The 19,253-nt window shown below is 40.5% G+C and overlaps 1 protein-coding gene across 10 annotated transcripts in view; it reads right to left on the minus strand.

The window, feature by feature from the left end:
- nbeaa (neurobeachin a) overlaps positions 1-19,253 on the minus strand; it is a 99,482-nt gene that overhangs the window by 28,948 nt on the left and 51,281 nt on the right. For 7 of the 10 annotated variants that reach the window (XM_067608251.1, XM_067608247.1, XM_067608248.1 and 4 more), the window contains exons 11-26: positions 18,770-18,878; positions 16,941-17,093; positions 14,940-15,108; positions 10,110-10,189; positions 9,665-9,727; positions 9,145-9,242; positions 8,135-8,227; positions 6,167-6,275; positions 5,938-6,019; positions 5,542-5,665; positions 5,224-5,416; positions 2,392-3,078; positions 1,689-2,138; positions 1,339-1,556; positions 921-1,074; positions 316-339 (exon numbers count right to left, since the gene is read on the minus strand). In XM_067608251.1, the coding sequence (XP_067464352.1) occupies positions 316-339; positions 921-1,074; positions 1,339-1,556; positions 1,689-2,138; positions 2,392-3,078; positions 5,224-5,416; positions 5,542-5,665; positions 5,938-6,019; positions 6,167-6,275; positions 8,135-8,227; positions 9,145-9,242; positions 9,665-9,727; positions 10,110-10,189; positions 14,940-15,108; positions 16,941-17,093; positions 18,770-18,878 (2,806 nt within the window). The remainder of the gene's footprint in view (positions 1-315; positions 340-920; positions 1,075-1,338; positions 1,557-1,688; positions 2,139-2,391; positions 3,079-5,223; positions 5,417-5,541; positions 5,666-5,937; positions 6,020-6,166; positions 6,276-8,134; positions 8,228-9,144; positions 9,243-9,664; positions 9,728-10,109; positions 10,190-14,939; positions 15,109-16,940; positions 17,094-18,769; positions 18,879-19,253) is intronic. The other 3 variants (XM_067608254.1, XM_067608253.1, XM_067608249.1) reach the window with 1 other exon arrangement.

Raw genomic sequence — 19,253 nt, forward strand, 5'->3', positions numbered from 1 at the left:
CACTCTAAATTTCACCTTATTATTGGTTCACCTCCTCACCTTTTAGTCTATTCTATCCCCCTTATTTGTATAATATTCTAACAGTGTTAGAATATTACAGTATATCTTTAAGAAATAGACTGAGGCAGAGAGATTAATGCACACTGACAATATATACAAACAGTATAAGGGGGAGTATTGATTAGCAGCAAAGGAGCACAACAAATAGAAACACTATGGATGTCAGACAGGCAAGGGTTAGTGTCAGTCACAATGGTAAATAAACCAGAACAATGTATTAGTAGAATAGAAAGAGAGGAAGAAACTGCAACTTACAGTGTTGGCACTACTCTTAGAACTCTGCACATGCAAAAAACAGACAAAAACAGAGACAAAAAAGACAAGAAAATACACAGAATACATAAAACACAGAGAGGAAAAGAAAAAAAGGAAGATAATTAAAATAAATAGTTTAGCAAACAATTAAATTAAATAGATTGTTAATTAAAAGTATTAGAATAAAGGTTAAATAAAGATTTAAATGCTATTCATGAAGTGTTAGATTGTTAGACAGTTAAATATATGGAGATACAGATGAGAGGAATCCAGAAAATGTTCTTGAAAGTTTAATTAGTTTACCCATTTTTTAAATTCATGGCCAAACTAAACAGAACTTTTTGCATGTATAAAATTGGACCTTTAATGTTCTTCAAGTCATTTTTGATCTATCATGATTTTATAGATTAAAATATATTAGATGCAGCAAATTCTTTAACCTATTCAATCATGCAATATCAGCTGCCCTGAGCATGGGGTGTCATCAGGTTTATCAAGTTCTTCAACTCTCCCGTTTGGCCTTAAAACCCGTGTTGGGCCTTTGAAGCAACTGTTGACCTGCAGTTTTCCCTCCTACCACAGAGGGGCGGAATAGAACCACTTACAGAAGGGGAGGTGGCAGCAGACAGGAGAGGCAGGATGCCTCCACAGGCGATGATGATGTTGTCCACCATCTGAGAAATGAGGTGGATGGTGTTGTGCACGAAGATGATGTTTTCATTGCTGTTCACAAAATCCATCACCGACTTGGTGGAGTGGCTGAAAGGAAGATAACTCATTGAGAGGTGGACTGATGTTGCAAAAATTCAGTTTGAAAAATGAGACATCAAAGGTATCACTTAGTTTTTTGAAAATCCTGACTTTGATGGCTCACTCATAAAAAGTAATATGTATGTATGTGAGCAAGATGTCCGGCAAAGAAGACATAAGTGCTTGTAGCATTAGCTTATAGCTTAAAGATCTTGCTAACCTCATTATGTGCCTGAATTGCATGAAAGAAACAACACAAGCCCTGTTTCTCACCTCCTCCACACGTGCACATCCGTCTCCAGGGCGAACAGCAGGTCAGTGAGCAACCTCTGGTGCATGGGAGACCACTTGAATTCTGGGATGCGGAACATTGTGGTGCGTGGGCCGGGGCTGAACTGCCTGCGCTGCTCCTCCGTCATGGGCATGCCTCTAAAGCCCAGATCAACACGCAGGTCCCGCTCCAACTGGGCTGCACTGCGACCATGAAGGGCCTGAAACAAGGAGGCGAAGAGCCAGTGAGCCAGCAGAGAGCTTTCAGTACATCTCTTACTATAATATAAAACTGAGGATACATTAACAATCAAACAACAAGATCAGACATGTACACACTCGCATAAACACACCTGAGTAGTTGCAGTAGTTTGGATCTTCTTGGTGTCCTTGTCCTTCCCATCATCCGACCTCTCTGTATCAGAGGTCGTGCTGGCTGTGTCTCCCCCGGTCTTAAGCCCCGCAGCCTCTCCCTCTGCCCCGGTTGTGCCCTCTCCCTCTGGGAAATCTGGTCTAGAGGCCCCCTGGATCTGGGTTTGGCTCTCAGCCTCAGCAATTGAGCTGATGTCAGCAAGAGGGCTCTGGATCTTGAAGGGCCCGTCCTCTGGAAGTTCCCCGGAAGTGTGGCTCTGTGTCTGTGTTAAATCAGAGCTGCAGCTCGTCATGTGGGCCAGGAGGCTGAGGTCATCACTGGCGCTGGTGGTGGAGTGAGCAGGTACTGGGCCGGATGGAGCAGGCTGGTCTGGACTTGGTAGTACAAGGGGATCTGTGGCTGCTAGAGCTGGAAGCAGCTTCTCATCAACCTGGAAGAGATGAATGGGGTAGTAAAAAAATAGAGGAACATTAAGACATTAGGACAAGTCTGCAGTGAAAATAAATCTGAAGGCAACTTTTTTTTTCTTTATGGATGTAGAATGACTAAGAAGGACATAATGTATTAAGAGACAGAACAGTGATTGATTAGTGGGATTATTTTCTAGGTCAGCAGGGGAAGATGTGGCTCCACAGATAAGATTTTAATTAATCAGAGACAATAATTTTCATATGACATCCTACCTTACTGAAGAGAAATCCATTGTTGCTCGGGACACTGTCTTTCTCATCAGCCAATGTGATGAGTGGCCCCATGTTCCCATCATCCTCAAGGTTGACTCCTGAAAGCCCCAGGCTTGACCCCATCCCAACCCCTGACCCCGGTGTGTCATCTTTAGGTGCCAGATTCCCATTTAGGTTCTGAACTACAGCGCAGTAAGCACTGTCTAGGAGAGAATCCACCTCCACCAGAGGTCCATTCTCCATTCCTCCTCCACTTCCTCCACCTACACTTCCACCAAGGCCTTCTGGAGACAAGTCCAGATCATCCAGCTTCACTTCTGTGGCCTCTACCTTCTCTGCTTTAATGTCCACCAGCAGGTCGTGGACCTCCACCCTCACCCCTGGACCAGCACTCTGCTCCCCGGGTGTCAAGGCTTCTCCGTTGGGTCGTTTCACTGTGCCTTCTGCAAGGAGGTTGCGTGAATCACTGCCAGCTCCCTCGCTGTACTCGGCCTCACTCTCAGGTGTCTGTGTCTGGGAGTTGTCGTCAATCTCCAGGTTGCCATTGACGACAGGGGCAGGTGTAGCAGAAAGGCCAGAAATGGTGGAAACTGAGCCTTTCTTGCCTTTCTTCATGTTTTCCTCCTCCTGACGCTGGTACTCTTCATACATTTTAGCCAAATACTCCTTGTGGGCTTCATAGGTCACCTGTGATAGATTTTAAGGATATAATTGGTTATGTGATCATAACATAAGCACTGACAATAGTGAAACTTCACATCAATAACTTCTCCACCAGGTAGTCTTTATGGGGCTCATAGATCATCTGCACCAAAGGCTGGATGGATAAAACTGGGACACCAGCCTAACAGGGCTATTAGACCATCATCCATAATGTCCATAACGTTTTTGTACAACTATGATAAAATGGGTGAGTTAAATATCCACCACTGAACAATGAACAGAGTGGTGATCAATTATTGAAAATAATATCTCTTATGAATTATATGACCTTGCAGGTCATTGAAATAAGAATTATGATTAACAATAGTCAATATGTACAAATCAATACTTTTGTCAGCCTTTAAAACAGCTTCAGTCAAAATATCAGTTCCTGCAAATCAATATCCTCAGTAATATGTGTTCAATTGTAGTGCAAAAGATTTTAAAGCTGTTATGGTAAAGCAAATATTGATATTTTCAACATGAATCACACCAAATAAAAGAACATAATGACGTGCAGTATGACTAAAAGAGTCTAAAAGGAAAAGAATATTCCCCATCAAACTACACAAGCTTTCTCTACAATATATCATTTATTCATTTATGTGTGATCATCAGTGGAATTTAACTTGTTTTTGTGCTTTTTACTTGTACTTCTAGTCTGCTTCTACAGGATTTACAAATATCCCAAATTGCTTTTTAACAGCCTCCGAAAAACTGGCTGTGGTTTGCATCCAACTGTGAGCTTTGCACAATTTACAGTGACAGCGATTGCAACAGTGTGAGAATGTGGTTTTCTGGTTGAGAAAAAACTTTAGTCATGTAACATGTCATGTGGCTTCATGGTATTCTAGCCTATTGAGGCTCCCTTTGGTGGGGGAATTAGTATCACTGTTTCTACATAGATACTTTTTCTGTGTTTGTTCAATATCAGAACCAAGTGGTGAGTCTAGAAAGAAGAATTTTTGGGTCATAAACGGAACTCGGATATTTGTCCGACTATCGGACGAACCATAGCACCGAAACCGCTTCATTAAAGGTAGCAAATGACCTGAGAATTTAGACTGATTCAAACAATGTGGCTGTCCTCCTTTTGTTAGATTTGAGTGCTGCATTCAATACAATTGATTTTGACATTTTAATCAATCGACTTGAGAAATGGTTCCACTTGGCAACATAATTAGTCATCATAATGTCAAATATCACTGTTATGCTGATGATACACAACTATATACAGTATCGCTCTTTCGCCAGACAACCCCAGTTTTTTAAATGCTCTTTTACGTGTCTCACTGCTTAAACATTTGGATGAGCAAAAAAAAATTTGAAAAAAAAGAAAAAAAAAACAGAAATTCCAGCAGAAAGGCAGAGACTAGAGTCAGTGTTTGCCAGCCTGTCCAAGCAAATTAAAACACAAATTACAGATCTCTTAGGGATTTTAGACTCCGATCTTAATTTTATTAGCCATTTTAACAAGGTTGCAAGAACATCATTTTTTCATCTGAGGAACATTGCCAAAATTAGACCATTTTTAACTCAGAATGATGATGAAATGCTGATACATGCTTTTATTACAAGCCGCTTAGATTATTGCAGCTCTCTTTTTAATGGTCACCCTGAAAAGTCTTTAAGAAAATTACACTTAATTCAGAACGCTGCAGCCAGGATTTTGAGAATACAAAAAAAAAAGAGATCACATTACCCCTCTGCTCACATCACTGCACCGGTGACCTGTATCTTTTAGAATTGATTTTAAAGTCCTTTTACTTACCTACAAAGCCTTATATAATCTAGCACCTTCATATGTCAGTGACTGCCTTTCATTTTATGTCCCAACAATAACTCACTTCCACTGCTGTTCTTTTAGAAGTTCCTAAAGTGTCCCATAAGAAATCTAGTGAGGCTGCTTCCTGTTTTTATGGCCCTAAACTGTGGGACACCCTCCTCTGGGATCATAGAACAGCAAACTCCCTTAAAAATTTTTAAAAGGAATTTTAATTTGGCTTTTAATTTAGGTTAACTCCCTCTGTCCCTTCATCCAGAAGAAGAAGAGAAACAGCAATGCAAAGAGCTGTTTATTAACAATGTGATTAAGACAGTTTTCCTGAAAAATGCATATCCAACTCTCACCTTGGAGTGTGCGATGGACAGTGTGTCGACCCACACCCTCCAGCCTCCCCATTCGTATTTGATCGCGTGGTAGAGCAGGATTCTAAAGATGTTGTAGACCATCTCGGTTATTTTCTGCTCCTCAGGGTTCTTAGGGTTGATGTATCCGAGGGAGAACATCCAGTCCTGCCACACGGAGCACTGCAGCAGGCAGCTGGTTCACAACACAAACACTCTATGTGAGTAGGGCTGCAGCATGAGCACAATACAGCAATCCTTCTAAGAGGCAAATTACATTTTGTTGAATAAATGCGAATTTAGTCATTTGTGTGCTCTTACCGCCGGTTTTCGCGGCTGTTACTGAAGAGTTTTATCATATCGGAAAGAAAGAGTCTCCTGACTTCCATCAGCTCAGCGCTGGGAGAGGAGTTCTTCAGCAGGGTGGCCACCACCTTTAGAATCACTGGGTGGGAGGTAAAATCAGGTAATAGGTTGAGAAAGAGTGTAGGAGAGAGTAGGAGAAGCAAATATATAGCAAAGTATATTGAATGAGAGAGAAAAATGTGAGGGAGAAGACAGTGTGAGGCAGATTAAAAAGTGAGAGATGGCAGTAGTGTGGCCTTCTGAATTCAGGCTTTGTTGTTTGTTTACTCGCATTAAAGCAACCCTGCATTATTGGCAGAACAAAGAATACAGACAGACAAAGAGATGTAGGCTTCACTGCTCTGAACTTACTGGGATTCTGGATCTTGATGGTGGAGTCCGGCTCAGGGTGGGGTTTGTGGACCACCTGAGTGCAGACCTGCTCTGTCAGAATCTGCACAGACAGAAGATTAACAGCAGTCAATTAAACGCCACGACAATCGCTTGAATCAACTCAAAAGAGGCTGAAAGGGCATCCCTTCAAGTCATCGCTATAGTAACACAGCATGTGCCGCTTAGGCGCTGACAACCAATCACCTACCTCGTATAGAGTGTTGTAGGTGGTGATAGAGACGGTGTTGGTGTGCATCATCAGCCTCTCCCCCAGCAGTGTGAACAGACTGTGTGTGTGCATGATCTCTACCTTCCTCCTGCAGGGAAACACACACACACACACACACACACACACACACGCACACACGCACACACACACAGCTTGCCATTCATAACAGAACTAATGACAGTTGAAACTGACATTGATTGTCACCGGCCTGATGACTCTCTGATATTGGCAGGTGGCACCATGTGGCCCTGTCAGTTACGATGGGACCAAAGAGGACGAGAAATGAATATCAACAAGAGAAATTAACAAGAGACATTAACAGAACAGCAACACGGCAGGAGTCACTGCGGCAATGTTCATATGGCTGCAAATTATTAACTTTCATTATTAACCTTCCTAGTGGGCACAGATCGTGTCTCTAAGAGGCTTTTAACTTGAGATGCTCAGAAATCAGGGTTGACACTACTGCAGACTATGGCGTATTTAATTAATTACTAACTTTGAGTATTTTTTAAACTGAATTAAAAAGAATAATGGTCATAAGAAAGAAAAAATGAAGTTAGCACAGTATTTACTCATATATAATCCATGAAAGTAACAAATCATTTAGCTCCCATTATGGTGTTTTAAATTTGATTTAACAGATTTAATCAGTTACTAATTTTACTCCCTTTTAACAAGATAATTTCATTTTACATACAGCACAGTAACTGTCCGATTTGTCTGTTTGAACAAATTACATTTAAAATCAAACGGAAAATCTATAACTAAGGGCATGATGATGTACTTAACACAGAAATTACACAGAATTAAATGTCAGGGTAATTATCAGGGGGCGTTGTTAATGGAGTTGCCAAATTGTCAAATTAATTTGGTTTTCTTCTTTCACTTGCTAACACATCAGCGCAGGAGGCCTGCCAGGCCACTGTAGAAGACTTATGAGTATCTGTGGTTTGACTTGTAGTTTGAGTTGTTGTAAGCAACTGTCAGAAAGAGACTGATAAAAGTGTGTTTTTATAAGACTGACTATGAGACTCTCATCCCCAACAGCTCATTTGTGGTCAAAGAGATTGATGAACCATTAATGCAGTTTCACTCTACTTTCAATCAGATATGAGAGGAGCTAAATGCAATCATACTGTATGTATATAAAGAAACATTCATATGAACAGCAACACTGTACACTCACAAAGCACAGTAATGTTTTATAATGTATGTGATCAACAATACCATAAAACAGTTGTTTGCTCTGAAATCACAACTGTAGCAGAAGTTATCATTAAGTGACATGAAAATCGGTTGTGTTCAATAGATACAGTATAAACATTATTTAACACTATTATAAAGTATATTTAAATGTGTTTCAAAGTATAAATGCTTGGCTGTATGTAGCATAGTGTCCACTGACTGGAGTTTTACTCACCATTTAATTACTACCTGGATCGATAATTCATTTCCGTAAGTGTTGAAGTGACATGTAAACATAAAAAGGCAGCCCTACAGGATGTTTAGCTGGAGCAGATGCTAAGTAGGTGGGGGACTGAAGGTGCAAGGCTCAGGTGCAACACTGCAGCCTGCTCCCATGTCGTGCAGCAAGAGGCGTGCAAGTCACATGGGATGAATAAATCCCACAGCATTCACTGCTGCTCATCAAGGTTCCTCCTCCCTGCCAGTGCACACTGTCAAAACGATTATTCTGCCTGGACATGATGATGAGAACATTACCTTTACGTAAACACAAACAGGCAGTCCCTCGAAGGCTCGCTAGAAACTACACTGCTGTAGATTTTCTGTTGTTTTCTTACTTTCAAACCTAAATGTTGTGAGAAGCAAAAGATTTCCCCCATCTAGGAAAATTTGATTTGAGTGATTCATCATTTGCTGAGCACCTAATGTCACTCAAAGGAATGTACCAGATAGAAAGCACAGAGACAAAGAGGTACTGACTTGTGACCTAGGTGCTTGAGGAAGTAGCCCAGGACTTTGAGGGCTTGGACCCGGATACTCTCGCTTTTAGAGGCCAGGAGCTTGCAGATCACCCTGTAAGACAAACACACAGCCAAACCAATGACATGTCAGTGAAGGAATTATAATACCCTAGATGTAGGCAAAATGTAAAAAAAAATAAAATAAAATAAAGCAAGCAAACAAAAAACAAACAAACAAGAGTTTTCAGCCACAGTAAACATCCTCAAAGTTACATTAAGCAACACATGTACTGACTGAAGCTTTTTTTTTTTTTTTCAAATGAGTGTACTCAGACATAGAAGACATAAAAGTAAAAAACTGAAGAAAACACCACAGTGCTAACTAGCTCTCCGGCAATAAAATAATTACCATAGCAACCAAAAAGACATCCATGTGTACTTGTGCTTTTTAGGAATTACCAGCACTGTTTCAATCCATCTTTGAAAATTCAGGCTGCTTGGTTGAAGCTATCCTTCATAAATATACTATCAATATTCTAACTGAACATAACATTTTTTTTGCTCATGAGACAAATCAAATGATAAAGACAGAAGCCAAGAGTTTTATTTCTCACAATAAAAACCAGAAAAATACATTGTGTTTTATAAATTTCAAATCCATAAACTCTCTCCCTGCTTTTAAAATCTTCACTACTGAATTTATAAATTACTTTGAGTCTCTAAAGCATATCAATAATTGGAAATGTGCATATGTTTCAACTGCTTTGGGAATTATTTGGTGTTAATTATTATAGCTGTCAGGTATGCTCTAATTTATTTACTTTGTATCTCAATTTATTTTGTCTATTAATGCTAAATAATATTTTTTTTTTACATATTGTAATTAACATTTAACTGGATGTGTATTTAATCTGTTATATGTGTATTGTTTACTTGTTGTAATAAAAATACATAAACAAACAAAGGTATTAAAATCACATCTGGTGTTGCATCTTAATATGTGTGCTTGTATATGTGGGCAACATTCACCTTATTCCATTTCTCTGGTCAAATGCAGGGATCATGGACGCCGGGTGTTCAGACATGAGAGCAACCAACAGCTGGAGCACATCGTGGATATTCTCATCCTGCGGAGAAAAGAAAGCACAGTTGAACAGGTGAACAAAGGAGAAAGAGGAAGTCCGGTGAAACAGACGAATAGAGGGTTAAGAGGACAAAGAGAGTTGTAGGGGTGGACACGGAGTGGGGGGGGGGGGGGGGGGGGGTGGGGGGACTGCGGAGGAGCAGGTGCTATTTGAGAGCAAGAATAGATATAATTGTAACAGAGGAGTACATTCTGTTCAGTCCATTGTTGCACCATTTTTCATGCTGTCACAGCGCCGAAGCTGACTCACACTCTCTCTCTCGTTTAAGTGGACCGTAACTCCAGCCCACAAATTATAATGCACATTTTGCCACCAGCGCCACTGCGCCGCTCTCGCTATCTCTCCGTCTCCCCTCTTTTGCCCTCTCTCGCAGCGCCCATGTTAACACACAAGTTAGCATTTACCTCATGCATGGTCAATAGGTAGTTGAGAATGCTCTGCAGCTCGTCCTCCTTCACGCCCCGGTCCTGTGAATACCAGACACGGCATGTTTTACCAAAACATTCATGATCCATAGCTGTTTTTTACATGTTATTAACCTCAGATGATTCATTAAAGTCGTTAATTCTGTCCTTGTTTGATGTGTAGGAGGAAGAACCTCACACACACGTATAAGTAAATGCAGGAGCAAGCACGCACACAAACACAAAAGCTACTGTGCTACATTCTGCTCATCTATAATGTGATTCTCCACACACACACACACACACACACACATCTTAGATTAAGCCAGCGGTCACCAGGAGGAAGAAAAACAACACAGGAAATAATAGAAATAAGTGATTACTATTGTCTATCCCTGGAACTTAAATGTGATGAAAAAATGGTTATCAGCGTTTTCCAGTGTACCTTTAGTATGAGTTGTTTGAGGAAGAGCAGCATGAAGGCTCTTAGCGAGATGATCTCCTTCTGGGATGGCCGCGGTCCATCTAAACAAACACGCACAAACAAAATAATAATTTCCTGTTAAAAATCCATTCTTATACACGATAATGATCAACCAAATAAGTCTGTGGCTCAGTCTGAGTAAGCCCTACTGTTTACTGATATTAGATTTTATTAGGCTTCCTGGGGAGCAGAGAAAAACATGGGAACACACACACACACACCAACACACACACACACACACACAGTATGATGGAACTGCAAACTGTAAATCACTGTCATTAACTCCAGAGGCAATTTGGCAATCTGGATACTTTATAGTTGCACTAATCTGACTGATTACAGCAAAGAAATGGCAATTTACTAAAAAATGATTGATGGTCCAAATGATCCAAACCAAACAACCAGTGTAATCCACTGTTTCTATTCTAAAGCTTTGGCACTTGATCAGTTGTTTGCTTTGGTGAGCTACGAAGACATAATCAAGTTAAAAACACAAAAGCATCTGACGCATAACGCAAGCGATTTCTCATGTGAGTCTGATGTCATTGCCGCTTTCTAAAGGGTCTGATGTCTTTTACCATTTTGGGGCATTTAGCTCCATTTTGCCATGATTCATGACTGTAACAGACTTCCATTATCTTTAAGAGCCACAGGTTCATAAAATGTTGCTTTTTCCCACTGTTGCTTTTGGTCATTCTGACATTTTGGCTGCGTTTAGCAGAGGAACAGAAACTATGGTACAGTAGCACTTTTTTTTCAGAGGAGAAATTACAACTCAGATGTTGGCATTGCATTCTCATTGATGTAGTTGTATTTCATTCTTTTTTGAGGTGTTTAATGTGTACGTCAGATACACTGGAAGCTTATGGCTCTGATGAATCGGCTCTGAACGGCTGCCAAATAACTTACTAATGGAATATAGTGCCAAAGAGTCTAAAAGATGCATCGATTTAGATCGAAGCAAGAATGATATAAGAGCCACCCTTTAAAAAAATAAGGGTGTTTTGCCTTTAGTGGTCCCAGTGGTGATTTCAGCCAGCAAAAGCTGACTTTATCCCTTTCAGAGTCATCCTCCATCTTCTCCGACTACTCTTCTGCAGATGTCATTATCAAACAAACGCTCAATACACAATAAAACTCGCAAGCTACCTGATCTCATCCAAATTCTACATTCCCAACAGAGGTTTGTTGCATTTACAAGGCACGCTCCGCTGTGTCAGGATGTTTGGGATCATTTTATGTGAGCTACAAATGGAGAATACTGCAAGTGCAAACAGTATTTATTGTAAGCTGAATAAAATGCACCTAATCCACTCTGAACATTTAAACTGATATCTGACTCGTGGCTGCTTAGCCAGCGGAAGTAAGCTAAGGGAAACATAAAAGACCGCGGGTGTGTAAAAGCGAAGAAGATATGAAGCTTCTCCCTCCAATTCTTTGTCACGCTCTGTTGGCCTTGAATCGTATGAGTACGTGCGTGACTCAGTCTGTTCACCTGCTCTTCACAAAGCCAAAAACATGACACTGAAGCGATCCCTTGTGATCAATCATCCTTATCTGTCAAGCTGGTACATGTTGGCGGAATGGTGACACTCGCCATCCATCACAATTGTGTGTCAGCTCTGTGTCAAACAAGTGCATGGGTGCACCAGGCGAGCGTGTGCAAGTGCAACCTCCCGTTTTAAGGGTCTTTTGTTAACAGAGGATTTGAATAAAGCTTACATTCATCTAAACCGCTTCTCATTCGCGGCTTTAATTATCGTCTTTTGCTCTATAAAAATTAATTTTCTTCCTCCTGCGCTCCTTTTCATCCTAATCTGACTCACCGGTTTTATCCTGTCGTTGTGAAAAAACAAGTGAGTGGCTCTGTTCTGCTAGATAGCAACAACCTGTGAGGAGTCAAAGAGGTTTTTTTTTTTTTTTGTAATGAGCCTAAGCATTTCTTTATGCTATAAGAGATTACAGGGCATAACATAAAGAAGTAAAAATACATAATAATGATGCTATCACTGATGTTTTATTCCATTTAAAAAAAATATGATGAAACTCAGGCAGGAACCTTTATGTCATTCTTAATTTCTTTTAGCGACAATCTTGTTTCACTCAGCCTTTCTATCATTGTTTCCATTGTATTATAACGTAGTAGCAGAGTTCAAAAGCAATGCATCTGACTAGAAAAGACCTGAGGTGTTTTTTATTAGGTACAGAAGCTCTCTCTTTTTGTGATCCTGAAAGCAATTTTCCAGCAGCACAAACCAACAAAATGAACCAACATCAAATGGAGTTATTTGTAAAATAAATTGGAGGAGAACTGTGCATTTCTCACCAATTTCAAAGCAGGTGCAAGGAAAAAATACACTAATACAAAAAAAATATATATCTGCAACCTGGATTCAGTCTTATTACTTCAGACGGGAGTACAATTGAATTCATTTTCATCCGCAAAGCTCATTGTGTGTGTTTGAAATATCTGTCCATTACTATGCAAATTAATTCCATCAATGCATATCACACTCTTACAGTATAGTCAAGTATACACACACACACACACACGTGCACGCGTCCAAACCACAACTAGCACGTCCTTTAGCTTTGAAAGACCATTAAGTACGTGTCTGAGGCTAATTGCTCCTGTTATCAGCAGTTCTTTATGGGGCTAAATCCCAACAGTCAAACAGCAATATCGCCAAACAGAAAGGAAGCCGGGCAGCCACTTGATTGGAAATTCTAAAAGCTCCCTTGGATCTGCCAATCAAATCTGTCTGTTGCCATGGCGACATGGAATGCGTGCTCGGAGTCAGCGGAGGGTCCAGGGCATAAGAAGAGGTTGATTAAAGTGAAAGGCCTGCGCTGACATTTCTGAAGCCCAGATGTTTGCGGCCACAGCGGCTGCGTTAACACTGATCTCTGCTCGGTTACAAAGGCGGTGAAAATATGGTATCTGATTTGGCACCGTGTTATGGAATAAGGAGTGTTTTATAATTCGGAAAAATCTTTTATGGTTGTACACTGTATTCACTAGAAGCACAAAATGATGTGCATGTATTTCGCTACAGAATAAAACATTAGATTCCTGTTGCGCAGACTTCACAGGAAACATGTTGTTTTTCTTCTAAAGAAACAATGTCCAGTTGTTTAAAGGAAAAAAAAAAGTATGTGTTCCCTTTTTCTGCAATGACCTTATTCACTCCAAAATACACAGACACATTTGCTGCCCCATCCTTGCTCAAGAGCACCCACACAGAGAGTGATCAACTCACACCCACTGAATGCATGTGTGTGTGTGTGCGCGCAAGCGTAGTATAAATTACAATTCATCATCTCTGTGCTGAAAAGAAGATCAAATATGTGCATCTGTATTTCATGCAATTTAATGAAGCTGTAATTATTGGACATTAAATGAGATGTTTCTGCACATTTCCATAAGCATTCAAAGCCATTAAACATTCAGTTAACTACTCATTACTGCAGTTATTGACTTTAGGTCTTCATGGGGTTATTTTCAGCCGTAAGCTAAAACAAACTAGCGGAGCCTGACAATCTCTTAAAGCAGTCACGTTACAAATGAAAGCTCATATTTTCACAAAATAATCACTGTTGATAGAGAGACTGCACACAGTTAAAAGCAATTCTTATTGCTTCATGTAAGTAGAGGTGAAATTAAGGCAAAAATCACCCTCCTATTGAAAAACAAACACCATAATCAATCAGTATTGAGTTACCTGTTAAAAAAAGGAGAGCATCACGACTTGTTTTGCTGCTTTATGGTGTAATAGTGAATGTCACGGTGTCACAGTTTCATGGAAAGGAAACTCTTCTGCAGAGTAGCTAGCTAGAAATTACCTACTCTACATTTTCATGACAGGGGTGAAAAGTACTTGTTAGCTGACACAGCTCCACGGGAGAAAGTCTGTTTTAAAAGCAATTAAGGAAGGACAGAAATCTTTAGCGAGTGCGTAAAGGTGACAATAATTGCGTGGAGTCAGAAATAATGTACATTTAGTTTCAATATATTACTGGTATTGACTTCTGTAGAGTTAAGATCCTCTTTAACACTTGCACATGGCATGACTGTGGCCAAGAAAATTAATATTTAAAGATCGAAAACTCACATGCTTTATATATTAATCAATGGAAGCCTTTATCTGGTAATGTCTTTGGCTTTAAAAAGGTCTGTTGCATCTGTAAATTGCACTAATGGAGAGACACAAGCTACCATTAAGAGAGCTGCTGATTTAATGAAATCCTATATCAAGTAGAGTCAGCTTGAGTGTTTTTGTATTGTCAGATATCACACACTCAGTATCAGTCTCAATAGTCTATATATATATGTTCTGCCCGTATTTATCTGCCAGCTGCCTGTATCCATATACATGATAATCATAGAAGATGAATAAATGCATGATGTAAATACATATTCTATGTGTGCTAAAAATTGACCTTAACACTGTTTGTGGATAGATGCCTTGTTACAAAGAGATCTAGCCTAAAACACACAGACAGAGAACCAGGAAGGGAATAATGTGCAGAAGAGGAGATGGAGCATACAAAATGGGAGAAGGCAAAGAGACAGAATAAAACCAGAGTAATGTACTGTATAGACGGACTATGGTGCCGTTGCAGTTTATGTAATGTACAATAGATGAGAGGTCAGGAATAGCGTCTTCAAATCTCTAGTGGTGTTCATTAGGAGTGTGGAGGGGACTCTCATTGTTCTGTGCTCTATTTTTTTTTTTCCTTTTCTTCTTACCTTCATGTGTGTTTGCAAATTGTGGGCGTATGTGAACATACCGAGACCTTTGGGGGTGATTCCACTGCACTCCAGAGGGTTGATGGCCCAGTAGTAGTACTTAAGAGTGTGCATCAGCTGCAGGACGGTGCCTACGCGGCGGATGGTGGTGTAGATGGTGGCGGTGCCGATGAACTCTGATGACAGGTAGGTGTAGAGGGAAAGCTGGACCTGTATATGCACATATATATATATATATATAGAGTACATATAAGTGCATGTACCCACACACACACACAGGTCAACGGACAAATACGAAACAGTCAAACGCCTGCTGGGGAGAAACAAATCATCTGTGTGTGTTTATGGTGTTCAAACAAAAAGGCAGTTTTATTGCAAGAAGGCAGCCACAAGGGGATGAGAGGAATCTTCCCTCCAGCAAACGCATCAATGTTCTCTGCTTTGTGTTATTTTTGATGTTTCTGCGCCTGAAGCCATCAAACCCCATCTGAGGAGCTCCTTACTGACATTTAAATAGGGCGCTCTCCGATTGCTCATTTTCTCCCTCCCCTCCTGTTCCTCTCCCACCCCCCCACCCCCCTTCTTAATTTCCCTCTAACCGATTCTCTCCATCGCCCCGGACAAAGATTCGACTCCGCTGCACGCTCGCAAATCTCTGAGCTCATTACAGTGACCACGACACTAAGGAGCAGCCTTAACGAGGTAGCTCTGTTTAAGCGGATGAAATTAGCGGAGCGCCGTGGCCTGACCGTACCACATCACAGCTCGTCTAGAATGGAGAGCGCGCTCAGCTGGCTGAAATGGCCTTCATTACATTACGTTTCACACGCTGAACGGATGTGTTTATCTGGTGCGGGTTCAGCCGCAGGAAAGCCTGAAATTCCTTGATCATGGAAGGCACAATAGTTTGGGCTGCACTGCTGCAACAGTAAGCTGTAACAAACATTCCTCCGTCTCTGGAAGGATTATGTTTACCAGAAGAGCTTGGTTAAGAAAACAGGCTCTTTATTTTTGGTGTTGAGCGGGGGAGACGTTATGAGAGATAGGAGATGATGTTCAGATTTCTTCAAGTGTTTCATTAAGTCCTGTATATGACCAAGGCTATTCTTGCCAATAATGAAGGTGATGATAATACACTGAGAAGTGGAAAATAATAAACCTCTGTGGGAGGCAGAATGGTACAGGGGAACTAAAGATTAAAGGATTAAAAGATTTTTTTTTGTGTGTGTTGCTGCTCAGTACATTTATTATGCTTGCCTTGTTCTCATTATGAACCTTCTGAATTGTGGTTAAGTTTACTGGTAATTCATTGTAATTTTCTGTATTGGCACTCAATTAAAGGTAAAAATCACAAAGTCTAGCCAGTTTGAACTGTTTGGTGGTGACGTGTCAAACTGAGGTCGATGTGTTTATTTTGTGTTGGATTCTTTCTTTCAATTTCACACGTCTTAACTCCGGCATGCCCCCGAAGACCGGTGCTGCTGCACCCAGGAGCCAATCACATCTCAGGGTCAGAGGGGAAAAGACAGGGAGTCAGGAAGTTCTGAAAATAATGGAGGGAAGAGCTGACTGGCCCCGCGGGAACGCCAGGAACACTCACATCTAGTTCAGAGTGAGAAGGAAAAGACGAACTGCACATCTCTCTCTTGTCCTGGGGTCTTTTCAAATGTCACTTTTTCTCTTTGTATCCTTTGCTTGTGTGTTCTGTCCTTTCCCTGTGTGATGTGCCGGCTCCTAATTCCATGTCCTGCAACCTCCTTTGTTGTATTTCTGTAAAGGGCAATGGCCACTAAGATGTCAGTCCCTCCTTTTTCTCCGTTTTATGTCCTTCGCTTGTCTCAGTTTTCCTTGCCTACAGACAAAACCTCCTGTAAACTATAAGCAGGAAACATATTCTCTCTTGCTTTTTTATCCTGTCATGTCTGTTCTGAGTCTATTATCCGTTCATTACTGCATCTATCATCCTCTCTTTTTTGCAGCAAGGTCATGAAAAAAAAAAAAAAGCACACACACATTCAGTAGATACACACAAATAAACAGACCTTGGCAGGGGTGTGTATCCAGATGGCAGCATTGAAGAGGACATGGTCACAGAGCTGTTTGAGGAGTGGCGCTCCGTGAGGTAAACCATCCAGATACTTGGCGAAGGACAGGAACTGCTCCAGGACCGCCCTGGTGATGTGGACTCGTGACGACTGGACACAAGGTGGCAAATATCAGCAGGGATTTAACCAGGCTGAATAATTATGCAAAATGACAAAGTCGTTCTCACTTTGAATTAAAACAGTGTCTTTATACAGCGTATCCGAGCAAACGTATTAGTTGGCAGACTAAGCTGGAAACATTTTTTATCTTTCTCAGGTGTGTTAGAACTGGGCAGGAACTCTCAAATAAAGCACAAATAATGTTCACTTTAAGTCTACAGTAGATACGTAGTTGCCATGGCTGCTGACATTTTAGTGCCACAGAAGACACACAAACTGAAAAAGCAGGGAGACTGGCAGAGAACGCCGTATAAAAGTGGTGTGGGTGCACATTTGAAGTGAGTGTGATTTTCTTCAAACTAACTCCACAAACAATTATCAGATTAGCAAACGTCTACAAATAGCTTTATCTTAATTAAATAGGTTTTATTTAGGTTACTTTGTCAGGAGATGCAAGATGTCATCCTACAGCACTGCCATTGTAACCCTGGTTGCCAAAGGTGTCAAGTCATTAATTTACACCAGCAGCCAGGCCTGTGATGCTGGAAAATCTGTGTGATATGAAGTCATGTGATCTCTGTCTCTTCTTCTTTTTGCACATTTGTTGCAAAGTAGATGGATTGAGCACTGTATTATTTCACGCTGTAAAAAAACAATCTTTAAAGTAATAATCTCAAAGATTTTCAGTCACTGTCTATCACTGAATGATGTAACAACAATGGTGAATGAGCCTATGGCCCACTGATGAAAGCCCTCGCATCTGCAGTGTTACGAATTGGGTGTTGGTATTGATGTTCCTGGGAAAAATCACAAGGGGCGCGCAGTTAGTGATGCGTTTTCCATCACCCAGCAGTGGTTGGTCCGCCAGAGAGGGTAGGTGGAGCTAACGTGACAGACTGCCAGTATTAGGGCAATTAAAATATAATGCCCGATGTATAGAAGGTATACAATCACTGTTGTTGCTGTAGTAACCATTATAAATCTGGAGGACTTATTAAGTAGAACCTAACCAATATATTGGTCAGCCAATATTATCGGCCGATATTAGCCTATCACATATATATCAGTATTGGTGTATATGTAGTCTGATATGCACCAATATTTTAAATTTTTTTTTAAGTTATATAGGCAGAATTTTATGTATATTTAATCCTTTTTCTTAATTCAAATTTAATATATACATATGTTTTTTGTTCTGTTTTTTTATTTATGGTTATTTATAATTATCAAATTTTAGGTGAAGTTTACTGTTTCAGTGCACTGATGTCATTTTATATTATACAGTTTATTATTTATATATATAAATTCTAAAATATGCCTTCATTACATATCTTTGTCACAAGTGTTTGATAACCACATTTGAGGGATCATTGCAAAAAAAAGTGTTTATATGTATACATATATATGTGTGTGTGTATGTATATATATACATACACATATATTCTGTACATATAAGATTATCAGCCAATATATTGATATCAGAATTTTTTTACTTCCTAATATCGGTACTGGCATCGGCCCCACAAATCCAGTATCGGTCGGACTCTACTTATAAGCCTTGAAAATCTACAGGGACATCATGATAAGGTTACTCTCCCTTGCTCCTACAACAACAAATAAATATAACATGTATTACAAACTGTTCAGTATAGAGGCCTTTTACTGACCTTCTCCAGCAGGTATCCAATCACCAGAAAGCCCTTCCCTCCCAGCATTTGCTCCTGCATGGCCACCGAGCTCTTCAACAACTCCACCAGGAAAGCCAGCAGAGTAGCGCTGCAACATATACATTGCACACACTTATCGTTATTAGACTCCGTCAGTAGATGCTGGGTTGGCAAGAATTTCTGCTCCTTTTTTGAAAGAATTCTGCAAGTATTTCTCAGTTTTTATTTCCTGTCTGCCTCCTGAGTCCTGCATGAGTGAAAACCCACCTCACATTTGTGTCATCACACCACACACACATTCACCTTCCCCGTCATTTATTTTTAATGAGCAGTTGCATTTTCATTTCTTATCACAGTCTTCCTGATGGTGTTTGACAAACAGTCATGATGCGGAGATGCTTCCTGATACTGTATGTACTGTAACTGCATTAAGGCTGGTGTGACAGAGTGGTATCGGGACAACCTTGGAGCGAGAAGAACTCAG

The sequence above is a fragment of the Thunnus thynnus genome, chromosome 13, assembly GCF_963924715.1.
Source record: "Thunnus thynnus chromosome 13, fThuThy2.1, whole genome shotgun sequence".
Taxonomy (NCBI): Eukaryota; Metazoa; Chordata; class Actinopteri; order Scombriformes; family Scombridae; genus Thunnus; species Thunnus thynnus.